This window comes from Saccopteryx leptura, chromosome 7 (genome assembly GCF_036850995.1).
Source record: "Saccopteryx leptura isolate mSacLep1 chromosome 7, mSacLep1_pri_phased_curated, whole genome shotgun sequence".
NCBI lineage: Eukaryota > Metazoa > Chordata > Mammalia > Chiroptera > Emballonuridae > Saccopteryx > Saccopteryx leptura.
Window position 1 is genome coordinate 82,156,865 of NC_089509.1, and position 19,808 is coordinate 82,176,672.

The 19,808-nt window shown below is 38.5% G+C and overlaps 1 protein-coding gene across 1 annotated transcript in view; it reads left to right on the forward strand.

The window, feature by feature from the left end:
- The window catches only part of CCDC150 (coiled-coil domain containing 150), an 80,492-nt gene that overhangs the window by 39,112 nt on the left and 21,572 nt on the right, over positions 1 to 19,808 (forward strand). The window contains 5 exon segments of the mRNA XM_066345825.1: positions 3,831 to 3,944; positions 11,606 to 11,689; positions 13,638 to 13,748; positions 19,584 to 19,656; positions 19,659 to 19,710. Coding sequence (XP_066201922.1) covers positions 3,831 to 3,944; positions 11,606 to 11,689; positions 13,638 to 13,748; positions 19,584 to 19,656; positions 19,659 to 19,710 — 434 coding nt within the window.

The window sequence follows — 19,808 nt, forward strand, 5'->3', positions numbered from 1 at the left end:
TTCATAGCCTAACATATGGTATATATATATATATTTATTTTTTTGTATTTTTCTGAAGCTGGAAATGGGGAGAGACAGTCAGACAGACTCCCGCATGCGCCCGACTGGGATCCACCTGGCACGCCCACCAAGGGCGACGCTCTGCCCACCAGGGGGCGATGCTCTGCCCTTCCGGGGCATCGCTCTGCCACAACCAGAGCCACTCTAGCGCCTGGGGCAGAGGCCAAGGAGCCATCCCCAGCGCCCGGCCATCTTTGCTCTAATGGAGCCTTGGCTGCGGGAGGGGAAGAGAGAGACAGAGAGGGAGGAAGGGGTGGGGGTGGAGAAGCAAATGGGCGCTTCTCTATGTGCCCTGGCCGGGAATCGAACCCGGGTCCCCTGCACACCAGGCCGATGCTCTACTGCTGAGCCAACCGGCCAGGGCCTAACATATGGTATATTATGACAAATATTGCATGAATGCTTGAGAAAAATGTTTATTCTGCTATTGTGGGAGGACTGTTCTAAAGCTGTCTTTTAGGTGTGATTGCTTTATAATTGCATTCAAGTCATTTATTTCCTCACTGATTTTCTATCTCGTTGTTCTACCCATTATTGAAAGTGGGATATTGAAATCTCCAAATATTATTGTTGAATTATTTCTCCTTTCATTCTTCCAGTTTTTGCTTCATGTACTTAGGGGCTTTATGGTTAGGTGCAGGTATATTTATAAATGTTATATCTTCCTGATGGAGTGACCTTTTTTTAAATATAGAATACCCTTCTTTATCTGACAGGTTTTTGTGTAGCCAATTCAGCTCTTTCTGAGTTAGTATTTACATAGTATATCTTTTTCTATCCTTTTACTTTCTTTTTGTTTGTTTTTTTCTTTGATTTTTAAAAATAGTTCTTTTAAAACTATTTTTATTGATTTTGGGGGGTGACATTGGTTAATAAAATTATACAGGTTTCAGGTGTACAGTTCTACAATACATCACCTGTATCTTGCATTGTGTGCTCACCACCCCAGTCAAGGCTCTCTCCATCACCATCTATCCTCCCTCTACCCTCTTCTACCTCCTCCACTTCTCTTTCCCTCCTGTAATCCCAATATCTATGTTTTTTCCCTTTGTTTAATCTCTCACCTTTTTTACCCAATCCTCTAACACCCTTCCACAGTGACAGCTGCCAGTCTGCTCTGTTCTATGAGTCTGTTTCTCTTTTGTTTGTTAGTTTATTTTGTTCATTAGATTCTCTTTTGTTTGTTAGTTTATTTTGTTCATTTAAGTGAAATCATATCGTACTTGTCTTTCTCAAGTACTTAACTTTCAACTGGCTTATTTCACTTAGCATAATACTCTCCAGGTCCATTCATGTGGTTGCAAAAGGCAAGATATCATTCTTTTTATGACTGAGTAGTATTCCACTGTGTAAATGTACCATAACTTTCTTTGATCCACTCATCTACTGATGGGCACTTGGGCTGCTTCCAGATCTTGGCTATTGTAAATAACACCATAAAAAACATGATTTCATATACCTTTCAAATTAGTATTTTGGGTTACTTTGGATATAGTTCCAAAAGTAAAATCATTGGGTCTTAAGGGAATTCTGTTATTAAGTTTTTTGAATAACTCCATACTGTTTTCCACAGTGGCTGTACCACTACAGGACCCACCTACAGTACCCAAGGGTTCTTTTTTCTCCACCTTCTCACCCCCACTTATTTGTTGATTTATTGATGATAGCCATTCTGACAGGTGTTTTGGTGATAATGTCATTGTGGCTTTAATTTGCCTTTCTCTGGTGATTAGTGAATGACGGGCATATTTTCATATGTCTGTTGGCCATCTGTGTCTTTGGAGAAGTGATTATTCAGGTGCTTTGGCCATTTCTTAATTGGATTGTTTGGTTTTTTGGTGTTGCATTTTATAAATTCCTTGCAAATTTGGGGAGATTAAGCCCTTACAAATGTATCACTGGCAAAGACTCTCCCACTGAGTGGGCTGCCTTTCCATTTTATTGATGGTTTCCTTTGCTGAGCACAAGCTTTTTAGTTTGATGTTGTTCCATTTGTTGATTTTCTCCTAGTTTTTCCTACCTGAGCTGATATATTGAAAAATATTGCTACATGTTTGAGATTTTACTGCCTACGTTTTCTTCTAGAATTTTATGGTTAAAGACATTTAAGTCTTTAATCCATTTTGAGTTTAGTCTTGTATGGAAGGTGGTTCAGTTTTCATTTTTTTTGCACATATCTGTCCAATTTTCCCAACACCATTTATTGAATAGACTATATTTACCCCATTGTATATTCCTGCTTCCTTTGTCAAACACTAATTGACTATAAAAGTGTGCATTTATTTTGGGGTTACTGTTTAGATAATGTATCTTTTTTCATCCTTTTACTTTCAACTCATTTGTGTCCTTGGCTCCAAAATGTGTCTCTTATAAACACATAGAGTTGGATATTTTAAAAAAGTTTATTCTATTTCTGCTTTAGTTGGAATGTTTAATCCATTTATATTTAATATAACTACTGATAGGTGGCATTTACATCTGCTACTTTACAACTTGTGAGGTTTTTCTGTTTTTGTTTTTAGTGAGAGCAAGAGAGAAACAGGAAGGAAGAGAGATGAGAAGCATCAATTCTTAGTTGTGTCAATTTAGTTGTTCACTGATTGCTTCTCATACATGCCTCATGGGCTGTGGTGCTCAGGCTGAGCCAGCGACCCCTTGCTCAAGCTAGCAACATGGGGCTATAGACCAGTGACTTTTGGGCTCAAGCTAGCAATGATGGTATCATGATGATCTCACATTTAAGCTGGCAACCCCCTTGCTCAAACTGGTGAGCCTGCCCTCAAGCCAGGTGAAACTGCGCTCAAGCCAGTGACCTCAGGGTTTTGAACCTGGGACCTGAGCATCCCAGGCTGTCACTCTATCCCCTGTGCCACCATCGGCCAGGCTACATTTTTTTTTTAAATATACGTATGTCTTATATGCATGCATTTTGTTCTTTGTTTCTCCATGACTGCCTTCTTTTGTGTTAAGTAGATATTTCTAATGCACTATTTTAATTCTTTTGTCCTTCTTTTACTATATAATTTTGATTTATGGGTAACCAAAAGAATTACAAATAAAAATTACATTTTTATCTATCTTTTACATGTAATGATGATATAACCTTTAGCGGTACCCTCTGTTTTGTCCTGTGCTAGTGCCCTTTATTTCAGTCTGAAGACTTCCCGATAGTATTTCTTATAAGGCCTATTTTCTAGTCCCATAGTCCTGACACTGCCAAAGGGTGGATGCTGGTAAATTACCCCATACTGTAGTGGTTGGGATTAGAGAGAATTGACATTTTAGCAATATCGAATCTTCGAATACATAAATATGAATTAATTCTCTATTTTATTTAGTTTTTAAAATTTTTTCATCAATACTTTGTCATTTTCAGCATATATAATACTGGACATATATTGTTTTAATTTGTATCTAAGTATCTAATGGGTTTGGGTAGTTATTAATATTTACATAAATGCCAAGTACCAGAAGGACTTCCATTTCTGTTCAATGTGAACTATGTAATTTGTAACAACCGTTCTGCTGAAGACAGCTAGAAAAGCTGAAAAGTTGTAAAAGAAAAACCATTTTAAAAATCATCCTAAAGCTATTGGAATGAAAATCCCTAAATATAAAGGCGGGAGAACTTGTTCAGAAGATACTTTCTACTTTACAGTTACAAGTGTCATTTTTAAAGTAAGTTAATATTTTTGGATCTGGCATAAATAGATACACTTATCTATTTATAGATAGTAAATCGATTTCTATTCTCCTTTTGTTTTTCACAGGTAGATATAAATGCACTATCCCACAACCTGCAGATTCTGGAGGAAAAGAATAAGCACCTGGAAGATCAGTTGGCTTGCCTAGAACTTCAGCAAGAAACGTCTGACTACCATGGGGTGGGTATAAAAAGGGCAGTCTCAAGTAGAAATTACTGACTAATGAATTGAAAGAGAGAGAGAGATCAGAAGTCAGGAGATGGTTTTCTTCATTTGTTTGTGTTTTAATAGTTACCATACATCTTGAATAACTCAGGCTAAATGTGGCATAAATCCCTATGACATTCAAACAATAGAGGATTTAAGGCAACTATGAAACATCTGCCTACACAGATAGTGTATAATGCTGGAAAGCACAAATATTTCTAATGTTTTTAAAAAAATCTACTCTTCTAAAAATTATGAGGAAGAGACATATTTTTTTCTCCTGTCTGACAGTTCCCTCCATTAGTAAGTTTGATTTCTAAAAGCTATTTAACAAGCTCAGTGCATTACAGGTAAATGACCAAGTTCTTAAAACATCTTCTCCAAGTGGTGAAGAAGATTTAAAGAAATGATTGGCCTGGGAAGCAGCTAATAAGTTTCCTATGTGCGTTTTGAATACTTGAGAAAAAATTAGTTATTGCTTCTATAATATACAAATAATTTTTGGAACTTCCATAGAAATTCCTAATCTGAGTACATCTTAATCTGAACTAAATTCTCTCAAACTGTCATAAGCTGCTCATTACTTCAACTGTGAAAAATTACAGAGAGTAAATATCCATTCTTTTACATTTCCATGGCTATATAGCCAGACTGCCCAGGTTTCCATTTTGGCTGTGATCTTCGTTGTGATCCTTAACCTCCCTGAGCCTCAGTTTTTTTAATCTGTCAAAATGGGAATAATATTATTATTAGGGGTTGTTTGAGGATTAAGTAAATTAATACATATAACCAAGCCAAAAAAAAAAAAAAAGCTTTTAAGGTCCTGTTGGTGTGACAAGAGGCATTAACTAATTGCTGGTGCTACATCAGACCAACCCTCCTTCCCCTAAGATTAAGGATACATCCATGCCCTTTTCTTGTTGGCCAGGTTCCACCTGGGCTTGTTCGCCCTTCTCCTTTCAATCCGTCTGGTAGACCCTGTCTCAGTCTGCCTAATTCCTTCATACTCCCACTGGGCGAGCAGCCTGTGGCCGTACCTTATTATTGACTTCGACAGATCTTGCCAGTTATTGGGTCATGGTTGATTCTTGCCAGCAGACCCCACCTCTTGATAAGGTCTGCCAGTGATAACCCATACCTTAACTCTAGCTTGCAGATCTGTATGTCTCCACACAGAATCTTCTCTGACCAAGCCTACTGGGAAGCGTTCCAGTTGTCTGTAAGAGTCTGAGGAATGGGGTCGAGATTTCAGATTTTTTTTTTTTCTGAAGCTGGAAACAGGGAGAGACAGACAGACAGACATACTCCCGCATGCGCCCGACGGGGATCCACCCAGCACGCCCACCAGGGGGCAACGCTCTGCCCCTCCAGGGTGTCGCTCTTTTGCGACCAGAGCCACTCTAGCGCCTGGGGCAGAGGCCAAAGAGCCATCCCCAGCGCCCGGGCCATCTTTGCTCCAATGGAGCCTCGCTGAGGGAGGGGAAGAGAGAGACAGAGAGGAAGGAGAGGGGGAGGGGTGGAGAAGCAGATGGTCGCTTCTCCTGTGTGCCCTGGCTGGGAATTGAACCCAGGACTTCTGCACGCCAGGCTGATGCTCTACCACTGAGCCAACCGGCCAGGGCCAGATTTTTTTTTTTAATCTTAGCAATATTATTAAACCTATTTCCATTCAGTTCTAGCAGTGTATTTATGTTCATTGAGAGTTAACACTTGAAATTCTCAATAAAAACTACCTCGAAATTTAACCTCTTGTTGATTTTTGGAGATACATATATGAGTGTGCGTTGTGTGTTCCCACCCCACCCCCCGCTCCTCCGATTAGAACTCAGGCAGGCCTGATTTCAGGGCTTGGCTCCATTTACTGTGTGATCTGGGCAGGTTCTTAACCTCTATGGCAGGGGTCCCCAAACTTTTTACACAGGGGGCCAGTTCACTGTCCCTTAGACTGTTGGAGGGCCGGACTATAAAAAAACTATGAACAAATCCCTATGCACACTGCACGTATCTTATTTTAAAGTAAAAACAAAACGGGAACAAATACAATATTTAAAATAAAGAACAAGTAAATTTAAATAAACAAACTGGCCAGTATTTCAGTGGGAACTATGGGCCTGCTTTTGGCTAATGAGATGGTCAATGTGCTCCTCTCACTGACCACCAATAAAAGAGGTGCCCCTTCTGGAAGTGTGGCGGGGGACGGATAAATGGCCTCAGGGGGCCGCATGCAGCCCACAGGTCGTAGTTTGGGGACCCCTGCTCTATGGTCTTCATTGCCAAGACAATATTCCCTAATTGGGGTTCCCACAGCACACTGTGCATACCTTTCAGAATAATTGCTACATCAATTGGAAATTGACCTGTTTATGCATCTGCCTTTTCTCTCTTTTAATGCAAGAACAGAAGGTACTAACCTTTATACATACTTCTTGCCTCACAGCTAATACATAATAGGCATTTAAGAAACATTGGAAAAAGAAGGTATGTCTGTCTTGCCAGACGCTGAGGATTAAATGTGTGGAAAGTGCCCATCACAGGGCCTCACACACAGTACTTCCTATATAAATATTTCCTATCATTTTTTCCTCACACTTCCTTTCTGCCATGTCAGCCTTTAAAGATGGTATAATTGCCCTGGCCGGTTGGCTCAGCGGTAGAGCGTCGGCCTAGCATGCGGAGGACCCGGGTTTGATTCCTGGCCAGGGCACACAGGAGAAGCGCCCATTTGCTTCTCCACCCCTCCGCTGCGCCTTCCTCTCTGTCTCTCTCTTCCCCTCCCGCAGCCAAGGCTCCATTGGAGCAAAGATGGCCCGGGCGCTGGGGATGGCTCTGTGGCCTCTGCCTCAGGCGCTAGAGTGGCTCTGGTCGCAACATGGCGACGCCCAGGATGGGCAGAGCATCGCCCCCTGGTGGGCAGAGCGTCGCCCCATGGTGGGTGTGCCGGGTGGATCCCAGTCGGGCGCATGCCGGAGTCTGTCTGACTGTTTCTCCCTGTTTCCAGCTTCAGAAAAATGCAAAAAAAAAAAAAAAAAAAAAAAAAAGCTGGTATAATTAAGTCCCTTACCACAGACAGTCATGCAGGAAACCCCAGTAAGAAAAGATTTAAATGTGGGAAGGCTGCTATTCCTGATTTCAAGTTAAATGACTACCCTTCCCACATCTTACAGGTTTTAAACATTTTTAAGTATTTCAAATATTGATAGTAGCACCAGACAGAAATATAATTTTCTACATGACTTGAAGTTTAACAGAGAATTAAATCTTAAAACCAGGAGGATAGTGTATCACCTGGCGGGTGTCAAAGTTGATTCCACCTACTGGGACCTGTTAGCTAGTTTTTAAATATTTTGAATAAAACCCTTCTTACAGTCTTTTTATAAAATAGCTTGACCAAGATGCTAATATCTACTGTTTTATGTATTCTTCTAACAGCTTTGGCTACCTTTTACAGCTTACCTAGCTTTTTAAAACAATTTTAGAAATCATTTTGCTGATTACCTTGGCAACTGTCCTTTCATACCCTGATTACTTAAGCAAAGGTTAATTTTCAGTTGTACCTTCCATAATTCAGAATTTGAGATATTAAGTCAATTTTTAAGTGTTCTTTCTCTAATTTCTGGTCTTCCACTGATTGTCTTAAGTAAAAGAGCATATGACAAGAACTTGTAAATAGTAGTTTAAGTTACTGCCTTAACATCTATTTTCCTGCCTGACCAGGCAGTGGTGCAGTGGATAGAGTGTCGGACTGGGATGACAAGGACCCAGGTTCGAGACCTCGGGTCGCCAGTTTGAGCATGAGCTCATCTGGTTTGAGCAAAGCTCACCAGCTTGAACCCAAGGTTGCTGGTTCGAGCAAGCAGTTACTTGGTCTGCTGAAGGCCCACAGTCAAGGCACATATGAGAAAGCAATCAATGAACAACTAAGGTGTTGCAACAAAAAATGATGATTGATGCTTCTCATCTCTCCCTGTTCCTGTCTTCTGTCCCTATCCCTTTCTCTGACTCTGTCTCTGTAAAAAAAAAAAAAAAAAAAAAAAAAATATATATATATATATATATATATATATATATTTTTTTTTTTTTCCAACTGGTAGTAATTTCTTTTTGTTGTAACTTTAAATAAGTGACCACATGTCAAATATTATCAGATTTTTATTTTGCTTGAATAGTTTTCACTTATCATTGCATTATCATTCTCTTTGGTGGCAAAAAGAAAATACTTATAAAGTGTATTTAAAATATTAGTAGAATTTTTTCATGCCCGACTTTTTTTTTTTTTTCTGAAGCTGGAAACAGGGAGAGACAGTCAGACAGACTCCCGCATGCGCCCGACCGGGATCCACCCGGCATGCCCACCATGGGGCCACGCTCTGCCCACCAGGGGGTGATGCTCTGCCCATCCTGGGCGTCGCCATGTTGCTACCAGAGCCACTCTAGCGCCTGAGGCAGAGGCCACAGAGCCATCCCCAGCGCCCGGGCCATCTTTGCTCCAATGGAGCCTTGGCTGCGGGAGGGGAAGAGAGAGACAGAGAGGAAGGCGCGGTGAAGGGGTGGAGAAGCAAATGGGCTCTTCTCCTATGTGCCCTGGCCGGGAATCGAACCCCATGCCCGACTTTTATTGAAGACAAAGGTGCCATTATTTAAAGAATTCCGAGACACCTTTTAAAAGAGACCCAGACCATCTAATTTACTCTATAAAAAGCCTTTCCACATTCTAAGTAGGTAAACAAAGTTATTTTTGAGGGTTCTAGCTGGCAATTTTAGGTTAAATCTAGCTTTTGTTGATTTTGTACAAGATTCCTACACTTTACAGCACTACGGGACTGCATTTGATTTATTGAGCTTGGAACTGAATTGTAAATAATTAAGGTTTTACAGTATGGTTTAGCTCTTTTTGCAACATTATCGGCCATTCTTGCAATTATTTTCTACTGGAGATTTGTTCAAAACATAATCACAAACTAGAATGTTTCATCCATGGAATGATTTTACATCGGAGTTTCCAAAATAGAAACTATTGTGGATAAGGAGACTATATATCTTTCACAGACAGAAAATTGATAATTTTATAATACATTATTAGTTTTTTTGTTTTGTTTTGTTTTGTTTTTAACAAGTGAGAGGCAGGGAGGCAGAGAGGTAGACTCCCGCATGCGCCCAGACTGGGATCCACCTGGCAACCTCATTCTGGGGCTGATGTTCTGCCCATGTGAGGCTGCTGCTCCATTGATCAGCAACCAAGCTATTTCGGCGCCTGAGGCAAAGTCATGGAGCCATCCTTGGTAATCAGGACCAACTTGCTCATTCAACCATGGCTGTGGGAGGGGAAGAGAGAGAGGGAGGAGGAATGGAGAAGCAGCTGGTCGCTTGTGGGAGGGGAAGAGAGAGAGGGAGGAGGGATGGAGAAGCAGCTGGTCGCTTCTTCTGTGTGCCCTGACTGGGAATTGAACCTGGGACTTCCACATGCTGGGCCAACACTCTACTGTTGAGCCAACTAGCCAGAGCCAGTCTTCTATTTTTTGATAGCAGTCTACATTTCCCTTATATTATTTTGAAACCAATATATTATTGGTCTGAATGCTAGTTTAAAGATATTTTTCTTTGCCTTAGTAGCAACACAGATTTTAAAAAGTTTGAGAAACAACATATGAATATATATATATATTATGCAGAAAATAAATATTTGGTAAGACAAATACTTAGATGGTTATAGTTGATAATCAACTGACACCTAATATGCAGTATATATTTTTATATTGAATGTATAATTTTAGATTAGATAGTATACAAAGACTAATGACTATGGCTTTTCCTAGGTTTTTCTTTTTTTAATTAAGTCGAGACTGTCCAAAATGTTCTAATTCTACTAGGCAAGGCAACTACTAAAGAGAAAACAAAATTCAGGCCAGTGTGTTCTCTGGTAAAACATATGCTATCATGAAAATATTTTGAACAGAGGAAAATATGAGTAACATGTTATTGTATTGTAATCTAGTTTGGAATGTGTTTTTTCTTTTAATTGGAAATAAGTATGTTGGATTCACAGTGCTGAAAATAAAGTGCACTATAAAATGACGACTAAAGAATAGCCATAACTGGCTCTGGCTGGTGTCTCACTGGGTAGAGCATCAGCCCAGCATATGGATGTTCTGGGTTAGATTCCCAGGTCAGAACACATAGGAAAAGCGACTGTCTGCTTCTCTACCCTTTTCTCTCCCTCTCTCTCTCCCTTTCCCTCCCATAGCCAGTGGCTCAATTGGTTCAAGCATGGCCCCTGGCATTGAGGATAGCTCAGTTTGTCTGAGCACATCAGCCTAGGTGCTAAAAATAGCTCAGTACTAGAGCATCAGCCCCAGATGGTGTTGCTGGGTGGATCCCAGTCCAAGTGCATGCAGGAGTCTGTCTCACTGTCTCCTCTCCTCTCAAAAAAAAAAAAAAAAAAAAAAAAAAGAATAATTATAACTGTGTCAAAGATAGTGAAGAATACTATCTCTGTATAAATTATTATGTGGTTTCATCTTTATAAACTTGCCCAAAGTTTAACATAAAATGAAAATCTAAGTTATTTGGCTTTAAAGGCTTCCTGTTCTATTATTTACAGATTAAGCAAACAGCCAGAAATAGTGAATTATGTCGGTATTTACCAAATGTTTAATCCTTTGAGTAGTACAAACATTCATGTACGACCTCACTCAGAGGGTTAACAAAAAACTCACTACTCAAGGGATTAAACTCCACATTCATTGGCAATGATCCATAGGGCATTTACTTGGCCTGAGTGACTAAGAATTTGTGTTCCCAGTCCCATTTGCTTGTGTCTATATTATCCCCCCATTGATTTGTGAAGGTGCTTTTGACATATAGCAAATGTATTTCCTGATGCTAAAATATAACACTGAAATGATTTTGAAGGGTGCAGTTTTTCATCTTCATTCATTCATTTGTTCCTGATGTACTAACAAGGCCCATAAATTAATCAGAAGAACACTATTTTATACTTATTTCTTCTAAAGTTTGAGGAAAAAGACATGGGAAAAAAGTCATTATTAAAGGCTGTTTGAATGTTAAAAATATGTAATTTCATTAAATATAGAGCCTTTGTAATGTCTGTCCCAGATAACACTGTGTACAGTGTTTGATCAAAATAGGGTTTTGAGTTTCTGATAAATGTTTCTTTTGTTTTTTTCCAGAGATTTTTTAACTGCCTTTTACTATGATAACAGAAGCATGTCGTACTGTCTGAGTGGCTGTGGTCATTTGCAGCTCCTGTTTTCTCAGGAAATATATAATCTTCACACTGTATATCAAACTGTATATTTGTAACCACTGATATAACCCCACATCTGGGTTGGATGGGAGCTACAAAGAAACAATTTATCAAAAATAGAATTAATAAACAAAGAAGAGCAAACTGTGACTCATAAAGCACGCATACTTTTTTAGTTGTTTCCCTAGATGTTGTAAATTCGCACTATGATTGGCTATCTAGAAAAAGACTGAGAGGCAGCAGTAGCCAATAAGTGTGAATGCTGGTTCCATTAGTATAGAAAGGGTAAGAGTATGGTACTTGTTTTAAAAGGAAAAGGATTGTTCCCTTCTGTGCTAACTGGTACTGATACTTGTGTTTGCTTTATCAGCTTGCCCAACAGAAGGTGGAAAAGGCCTTGGGAAAAATTACTGAGAGTAAAAATAAACTAACCTATGAAAAGGGAAAACTCCAGGTATGAGATTTTATTTTTGATATTTGTGGTTTAATTTTTTTTAATGTCAATTGTGAAACTAAATATTGCTAAATTTTGAGAGGACCTAGCTTGTCATTTACTAATTCTCTAACTTTGGACAAGTCTTTGAACCTCCCTAAATTTGTTTTACTGCAGTGAAGTCTAGGTGACTTCTATTGACAGTATCTATACTATAATGCTGAAACCTAAAACTTTAAAGACAAAGTTCATCCTGTGACTATCTAAAGCTTTATTGTAATTGTTTACTGCATGGTCATTTACTGAGAATGTAGAGAGCCTGTAGTCTCTTTTTTGCTGAATTTTTGTAACCTTCCTAAAAAGAAATAACCCTGGAAATTGGTACTCTGAGGCAACAGAACAGACTTGAGTGAATGGGGTGATACTACTACTCTTTTGCTGCCTTTGGGTTCTATACCTACAGTACATAGACTACTACTACATACTATTGAGATAAATTTATAGTATAATTATTAAAATGGATGCAAATAATATTCACCGAACTCTAGGATAGAGGGAGGAGATTTGGTTGAAGTAGGCTACACAGAGTATTTCAACTGTACTAGTAATATTTTGTTTTTAAGTTGAGTGATGGATACATGAGATATTACTATATATGTTGGAAAGATTTCCAACACTTTATTTCTAAGTATGTCAGTTGGAATGCTTGTGGCTCACTATTCTACTACTGGCCCTACCACTTTTATGCTAACTGGATCAGTTGCTATGTTAGCTGCCTAGGCCTTAATAGCAGCTGCATTTGTGACCTTAATTTACAGATTAGGCAAGGGTTTTGTTTTGTTGTGTTTTAATACGTTGTTTCTTGAACTTTAACATATATACAGAAAAGTACATAAGTCACAGCATAATGAATTCTCACAAAGTAAAGCTGCTCATGTGATCAGCACTCAGGTCAAGAAATAGAACATTCTCAAAACTAATTTCATAGCCTCTCTTTTCCTCTCCTTCTCTCTCCCTCTCTCTCTTTCTCTCTCCCTCTCTCTTCCTCCTCCCTGTCTTCTCCTCTTTCTCAAATCAGTGGAAAAATTTTTTAAAAGTCAAAGATGTGAGTAATAATTTTAGATTTAATTTAAATCTATAACAGAGCATAAAATTCTATTTATTCAATTTTTGTAATTCTGTCAGTAAAAACAGATTGTCTCCTCTTTGCATGTTGACAAATCTAATTATCCATATTCAAAAAAAATTTTTGAATGTTAAATATCATAATTCCTTTAAAATTGAAATTTAATGGCCCTGGCCAGTTAGTTCAGTGGATAGAGCATCAGCCAGGCATATGGATGTCCCCGGTTCGATTCCCAGTCAGGACACACAGGAGAATCAACCATCTGCTTATCTCTTCCTTCCACTCCCCCTTCTCTCTCTCTTTCCCTCCTGCAGCCAGTGGCTCAGTTGGTTCAAGCATTGGCCTGGGTGCTGAGGATAGCTGGGTTGGTCCAAGCGTGGAGGATAGCTGGGTTGGTCCAAGCGTGGCAGCCTTAGGCACTAAAAAGAGCTCAGTTGATTCAGTGTCGGCCACAGATGGGGTTGCTGGGTGGATCCCAGACAGGCCGCAGGCAGGAGTCTATCTCACTATCTCCCCTCCTCTCACTTGAAGAAAAATAAGAGAGAGAGAAAGAAATTTATTACCTGCAAAGTCTCACTGTTATAATCGTGAGTCATGTTAATTTGGAGTTCCCATAAGCAATAGAAGTCAACTGAATTATCTTTATATATGTAAATGGGTGTAGTTTACTTTTTTTTTTTTTTTTTTTTTTTTTTACTTTTAACTGTTGAAGTCGTTACATATTTCATAGCATTCTCTGCATGATTAGAAAAATTTAGGATTACTTTTTTACAAGTTTTAAGGATTCTCTGTGATTTTTTTCTTACTAATGAGGCTTATTTTTATTATTCTGTTTTCCCCTAGATAACAGTTAAACCGCTAGAAGAACAGCTACACTCTTTTACTGAAACCAGTGCACAAAATGACCATCTACACAAGTTGAATAAGGCTCTAGAGAGCAGATGATACTCAGGTGTGATTAATAGCTACAGATTGCTGTTGTTTTAATTAGTTTTAAAGAAATTGGTTCGCCCTGGCCGGTTGGCTCAGCGGTAGAGCGTCGGCCTAGCGTGCGGAGGACCCGGGTTCAATTCCCGGCCAGGGCACACAGGAGAAGTGCCCATTTGCTTCTCCACCCCTCTGCCCCGCTTTCCTCTCTGTCTCTCTCTTCCCCTCCCGCAGCCAAGGCTCCATTGGAGCAAAGATGGCCCGGGCGCTGGGGATGGCTCTGTGGCCTCTGCCTCAGGCGCTAGAGTGGCTCTGGTTGCAACATGGCGACGCCCAGGATGGGCAGAGCATCGCCCCCTGGTGGGCAGAGCGTCGCCCCTGGTGGGCGTGCCAGGTGGATCCTGGTCGGGCGCATGCAGGAGTCTGTCTGACTGTCTCTCCCTGTTTCCAGCTTCAAAAAAAAGAAAAAAAAAAAAAAAAAAGAAAGAAATTGGTTCCTTTTTCCCCACCTTACCATACCGTCTCAGAAAAATAAGTATTCTCTCACTTAATTCAACATGCGTTTTTTAAACACCTAGTGAGTACAAGGTTCTGCTAAGCCACAGATGAATTCATGAAGATGCCTGAAGCTGGATTGGGACATACACTTGCTTATGCTCTAATCTGAGGCTTAGAAATGTGCTCAACGGACTCTATTATGGAATAGAGGTATACCTTTCAGGAATAAAATAGATTATATTATGAGCATTTGTGGGAAGCACATTACAATGGAAGCTTGGAGAAGTCACTTTTTAATTTGAGCCTTAAAACTTTCAGGAGACATGAGGAACAAGTCAAGTATCTTCGATTTTTTAATTATAGGCAGCAAGACATGCCTGCAATAGACTGCTTACTTGAAAGAGGTATTAGTAGAGTAGGTGCGTACTTGTCAGCATATTGACTATTGAGATTGAAAGCTTTTTGTAGGTGACATATTTTAACAAAGGAATAAAGTATACAATAAATAAAGTATACAATATATAAAATATTTTGTGATGAAAATAATCCAGAAATGTGTTACTGAAAGTGATTCATTTCAATGATTTACAAATTCACCATGTATATAACTTCTAAAAATGTCTTTGACACACTATCAGCATTTGTAACTTCTATATCTGTAACATTTGTATATGTATAACTTTGGTAACCGAGAAACGAGAATTCTGTAACCAAGAAACAAATGGAATTCTGTTGGGGTTCCAATCAACAGAATGAAGATGTAATTTCTTCATTCTGAAAGCAGCTGAACACATTTTCACATAGTTTCCATTAATGCTTCATTTATAGCATTGTGTTGTTCTATTTAAGGGACATCCTTGGAAAAATAATTCTAGTTTTAGTTGATTTTATTATTTTTAATTGGTGATGCCTCCAAGAAGAAGAAAATCTCCAGAGAGGCTTGTGTCCGGAAAGCCACAGACCCACTGGAAAGGAAAGAACTTCATCTATTGGTTTACCCAGTGTTATTCCAAGTGCTACACGCTGTGTGACCTTTGCATCTACCCCAACTTCTGTGAGCTGTCTAAAGAGATAGGAGACTCTAGAATCTCTTTAAAGACTCCTTTGAATGCTATTACAACCATGGAGGGAAGATTGGAAGGTAAAATAGACATTCTTGCCTCAAGACTATTTAAAAATGATGACTCATCTAATTTTCTTAAACGGAATTTGGTAAGTGAAGTCCGTAAATTATATCATAAGAAAATTCCATATTTATACAACAATGGAGCATAGTAGTAAGAATCCAGAAAGATAATATTTGGAGGTATAAGTAACAATAAGACATGAAGATGTTTGGGTAAAGCCTAATTTTAAAATACAAATACATTAATAGAAGCCCTAAGAACTTGACCATCAGAAAATACTTTCCAAAGAAAATTTTTTCGAGCATCCATCTTTGCTTGATACTTAAACTTTGAAAGTACTATACCTTGTCTTCTGGAGTTGACTATTTAGATCCTTTCTGTAAACATTTTTGTTAGTGGACTTCTCATATCTATAATCTAAACCTATATCTATATCTATATCATTTATGTCAACATCTATGTATATTTTATAAACCCTAGTAAAATTATAAAAACTATACAGTTGGCCCTTGAACAATGTAAGAGTTAGGAGTGTTAACCCCCTTGTGCAGTCCAGTCTGCATATAACTTTTGGCTTTCCCAAAATTTAAGTTCTCCATCGGTGTCCATGGAGCATTGGTTCCAGGATCCTCTGCAGAGAGCAAAAATCCACAGATGCTCAAGTTCTCTATAAATAGCGTAGACGAGTACTAGTAAGCCCTCTGCATCAGTGGACTCCCAACTGTGAAACAGTACAGGTACTTATTGAAAATAATTTTCATCGAAGTGGACACATGCATTTCAAACCTGTATTGTTCAGAGGTCAACTGTATTTTTTATTATAGAACAAAAAGTTTTCAGAACTTTGAAGTTGGCATTGTTTGTACTATTATTGGACCCTTACAGAAAAAGTTGAAGTATTTTAAATGTTACAGGTGAATTGTTTTAAGGAGTAATTCTGAGGAAGATGTGAAGAAAAGACATTCTTTGTTGTTGGTAGTATAAAATAGATAAAATAGTACAGTTCAAATGGAAAGCAATTTGGCAATATTTATCATTTTACTGCACAATTGTACTTCTAGTATTTATTCCGACAGATACACTAGCTTGTACATGTGATGGATTGCAAAGTTACTAAAGAATTGTCTGTTAATAGCAAAAGACTGGAAGCAACCAAAATTATATCATTAAGAGACTGGCTAACTAAATCATGATGTATCCATGGTTTTGGAATATTGCTTTAGGATAGATACATAAATTATATAATCCTTGCTGTTCAAACTCATGTTGTTCAAGGATTGACTGTATATACATATATATTCACATGTAATACACAGAATATCTCTAAAATAAATCATAATATTGGAAGCATCATTTTTGCGAAAGGCAAGTGGGTGGCTGGGAGATTTCACTTTACCCTTTTGTACCATAAAAATAAAGTAATGTGCTACCTAGTCAATTAATTTTATTTCAACAAGTCAAAGTAGAGAAAGGATGGCATTTTTTTTTAACAATGGTGATGGACCAATCAGGTATCCACATTCAAAAAACAAAAACTTTTGAGCTCTACCTCATGCCACATACAAAAATTAACTCAAAATGGATCAGAGCCCTGGATGTAAAACCTAAAACTACAAAACCTTTTGAAGAAAACATACCTGAAAATTTTTGTGATCTTGGATTACACAGATTTCTTAGATTTTTTATATCAAAAGCATAATCCATAAAGGAAAAAAATAATAATTGACAACTTATGCTCCTGAAAGACATTGTTAAGAGAATGGAGAGAGAAACTGTGGACTGCAAGAAAATATTTGCAAATCACGTGTCTGATAAAGGCCTTGTCTCCAGAATGTAATCAAAACTCAAAACTCAAGAAGAAAACTCAATACAAAAAAGACATTCTTTGTTGTTGTTGGTAGTATAAAATAGTACAGTCCAAATGGAAAGCAATTTGGCAATATTTATCACTTTACTGCACAATTGTACAAGTGTTTGATAGATAGTTCACCAAGTATTTGAGAAATAGTTCACCAAATAAAGATACAGGGATGGTATCTAAGCACTTAAAAAGAGGTTAAACATCAGTCACTAGGGAAATGCAAATTAAAACCACAATGAGTTACTACCACACACCTACTAGAATGTCTAAAATTGAGAAACTGATTATACCACGTGTTAGTATGTGGAACAGGTAGAATTCTTATAAACTGCTAAGGAGAATATAAAATGGTACAACCACTTTGGAAGATAATTTGGTAGTTTCTTTAAAAGTGAAACATACTACCATTTGACCCAGCCATTCCATTCCTAAATGTCTACCAAAGATAAATCGAAACATGTCTATGCAAAGTTTGTACACAGTTCTTTATAGCAGCACTATCTGTAATAGCTTAAAGGTGGAGACAGCTCAAGTGTCCAGTAGGTGAGTGGGTAAGTAATCTGATAGAATACTGTTCAGCAGCAAGAAGGAATGACCTATTGATACATGCAGAAGATTGAAAGAATCTTGATTATGCCGAAAGAAGCTATTCAAAAAAGAGTATGATTCCTTTTATATAAAATTCTAGAAAATAAAAACTATTGTGCCAAAAAAACAGGTCCGTGGTTTTATGGGGGGACGGGATCCAAACAGGAAGAGACAGAAGGGAGGGAAGTTACAAATAAGGCATAAGGGGGTTTGGGGATGATGGACCACCCATTATCTCGATCATTATTTCAAGAGCTTATGTATCAAAATTGTATACTCTATACCCATCTTATTATATGTCAGTTATACTTCAATAAAGCTATTAAAAAGAATGTGAATATTAAAACGTTTAAAATAACATTTTTGAAATGCAAACTGGAGATAGAAAAGAAATTACTGCTTCTTGGGGGACGGGATGGGTTGGACAAGGGTGTGAATACAAGAAAACACGGGAGAATTTTTTTGTGGTAATGGAGAACTATGTCTTGATGGTGGCAGTGGTCACAAATAAATGTGCATGGGAATAAATTATTACATAGACGTGTTCACACACACACAGATGAATATAGTTTTAAAAAATGGTGAATACTGAGGAAGTTCTGTAGTCTAGTTAATCTAGTTAACAGTAATGTCCTAAAGTCAGTTCACTGGTTTTGATATTGAACTCTACAGCAATGTAAGAAGTCAACATTAGAAGCAGGGTGACAGGACTGACCTTGGGTTGTGCAGTGGATAAAGTGTCGACCTGGAATGCTGAGGTTGCCTGTTTGAAACCCTGGGCTTGCCTGGTCAAGGCACATACGGGAGTCGATGCTTCCTGCTCCTCTCCTCCTCCTCTCGCTGTCTCTGTCTCTCTCTTTCCCCTAAAATGAATAAATAAAATCTTAAAAAAGAAGCATGGTGACAAGTACGTGGGACTTGGCACTATTTTTGCAACATCCTGTGAGTCTAATTATTTCAAAAAAATATTTTTTAAAGAAGTAATATTTAAAGTATGAAGGTCAGCTGAAATGATTGTGTAAAATTTTAAAGTGTTTCAGGGTTATACAGGATTCTAATTAGGATTCATTCTACTGTGACACTTTTCTTGACACTATTTGGTACTAAATTTCTCTTTGTTTTTGTTATAGTAATTTGTGCATTGTTACATTTTCAAGTTCTATGATAATCAATTTCTCCTCCATTTTACAAGTTATCTCCCTTATTCTTTATTCTGTACTTTCATGGAAATCATCATATCTTAGGTTTGCTCATATTTATTCACACATTTATTTTTGCTTTGGAGTTTTCTTTACAGGGAGGCCTGACCAGGTGGTGATGCAGTGGAGAAAGCATCGGCTTGGGACACTGAGGACCAGGTTTAAAGCCCCGAGGTTGCTGGCTTGAGTATGGGGTCATAGACATGACGCCATGGTCGCTGGCTTGAAGCCCAAGGTCGCTGTCTTGCAAGAAGGGTCACTGGCTCAGCTGAAGCCACCCTCCCCATCAAAGCACATAGGAGAAATTAATCAATGAACAACTAAGGTGCTGCAACTATGAGTTGGTGCTTCTCATCTCTCTCCCTTCCTGTCTGTTTCACTTTCTCTCCCCCTACCTCTCTCTCTTTCTTGCGCACGAGTTAAAAATGGGTGGGGGAAACAACTGTTAAAGCTGGATTTCTTTATAATAGTAAATAAGCATATATAACTAAACATTTTAGGTTTGGTGTCTAATTTGCTGTGTCTGACTCTCACTGCTGATGTATTGTGCTTTGGAAAAGTCATTTATTGTTCCTTTTTTCCTACTAAGGTAAAATCCATCCTTGGAAAGAAGGAAGAGGAGCTGTCACAAGCAGTGAGGTGTCATGATGCAGCTCTGAAACAGGTCAGGAGCTGAAAGGTGACCTGGAGGCTTTGGAGGACAGGAGAACAAGAAGGTAAGGCATTGGTTTCTTCGGAAGTCTGTTCCTGGGATCAGGTGCTTAGGAAATCTTTCCCAGGCCACGTTCTTTCATTTCTTGTTTCCTTTAGTAAG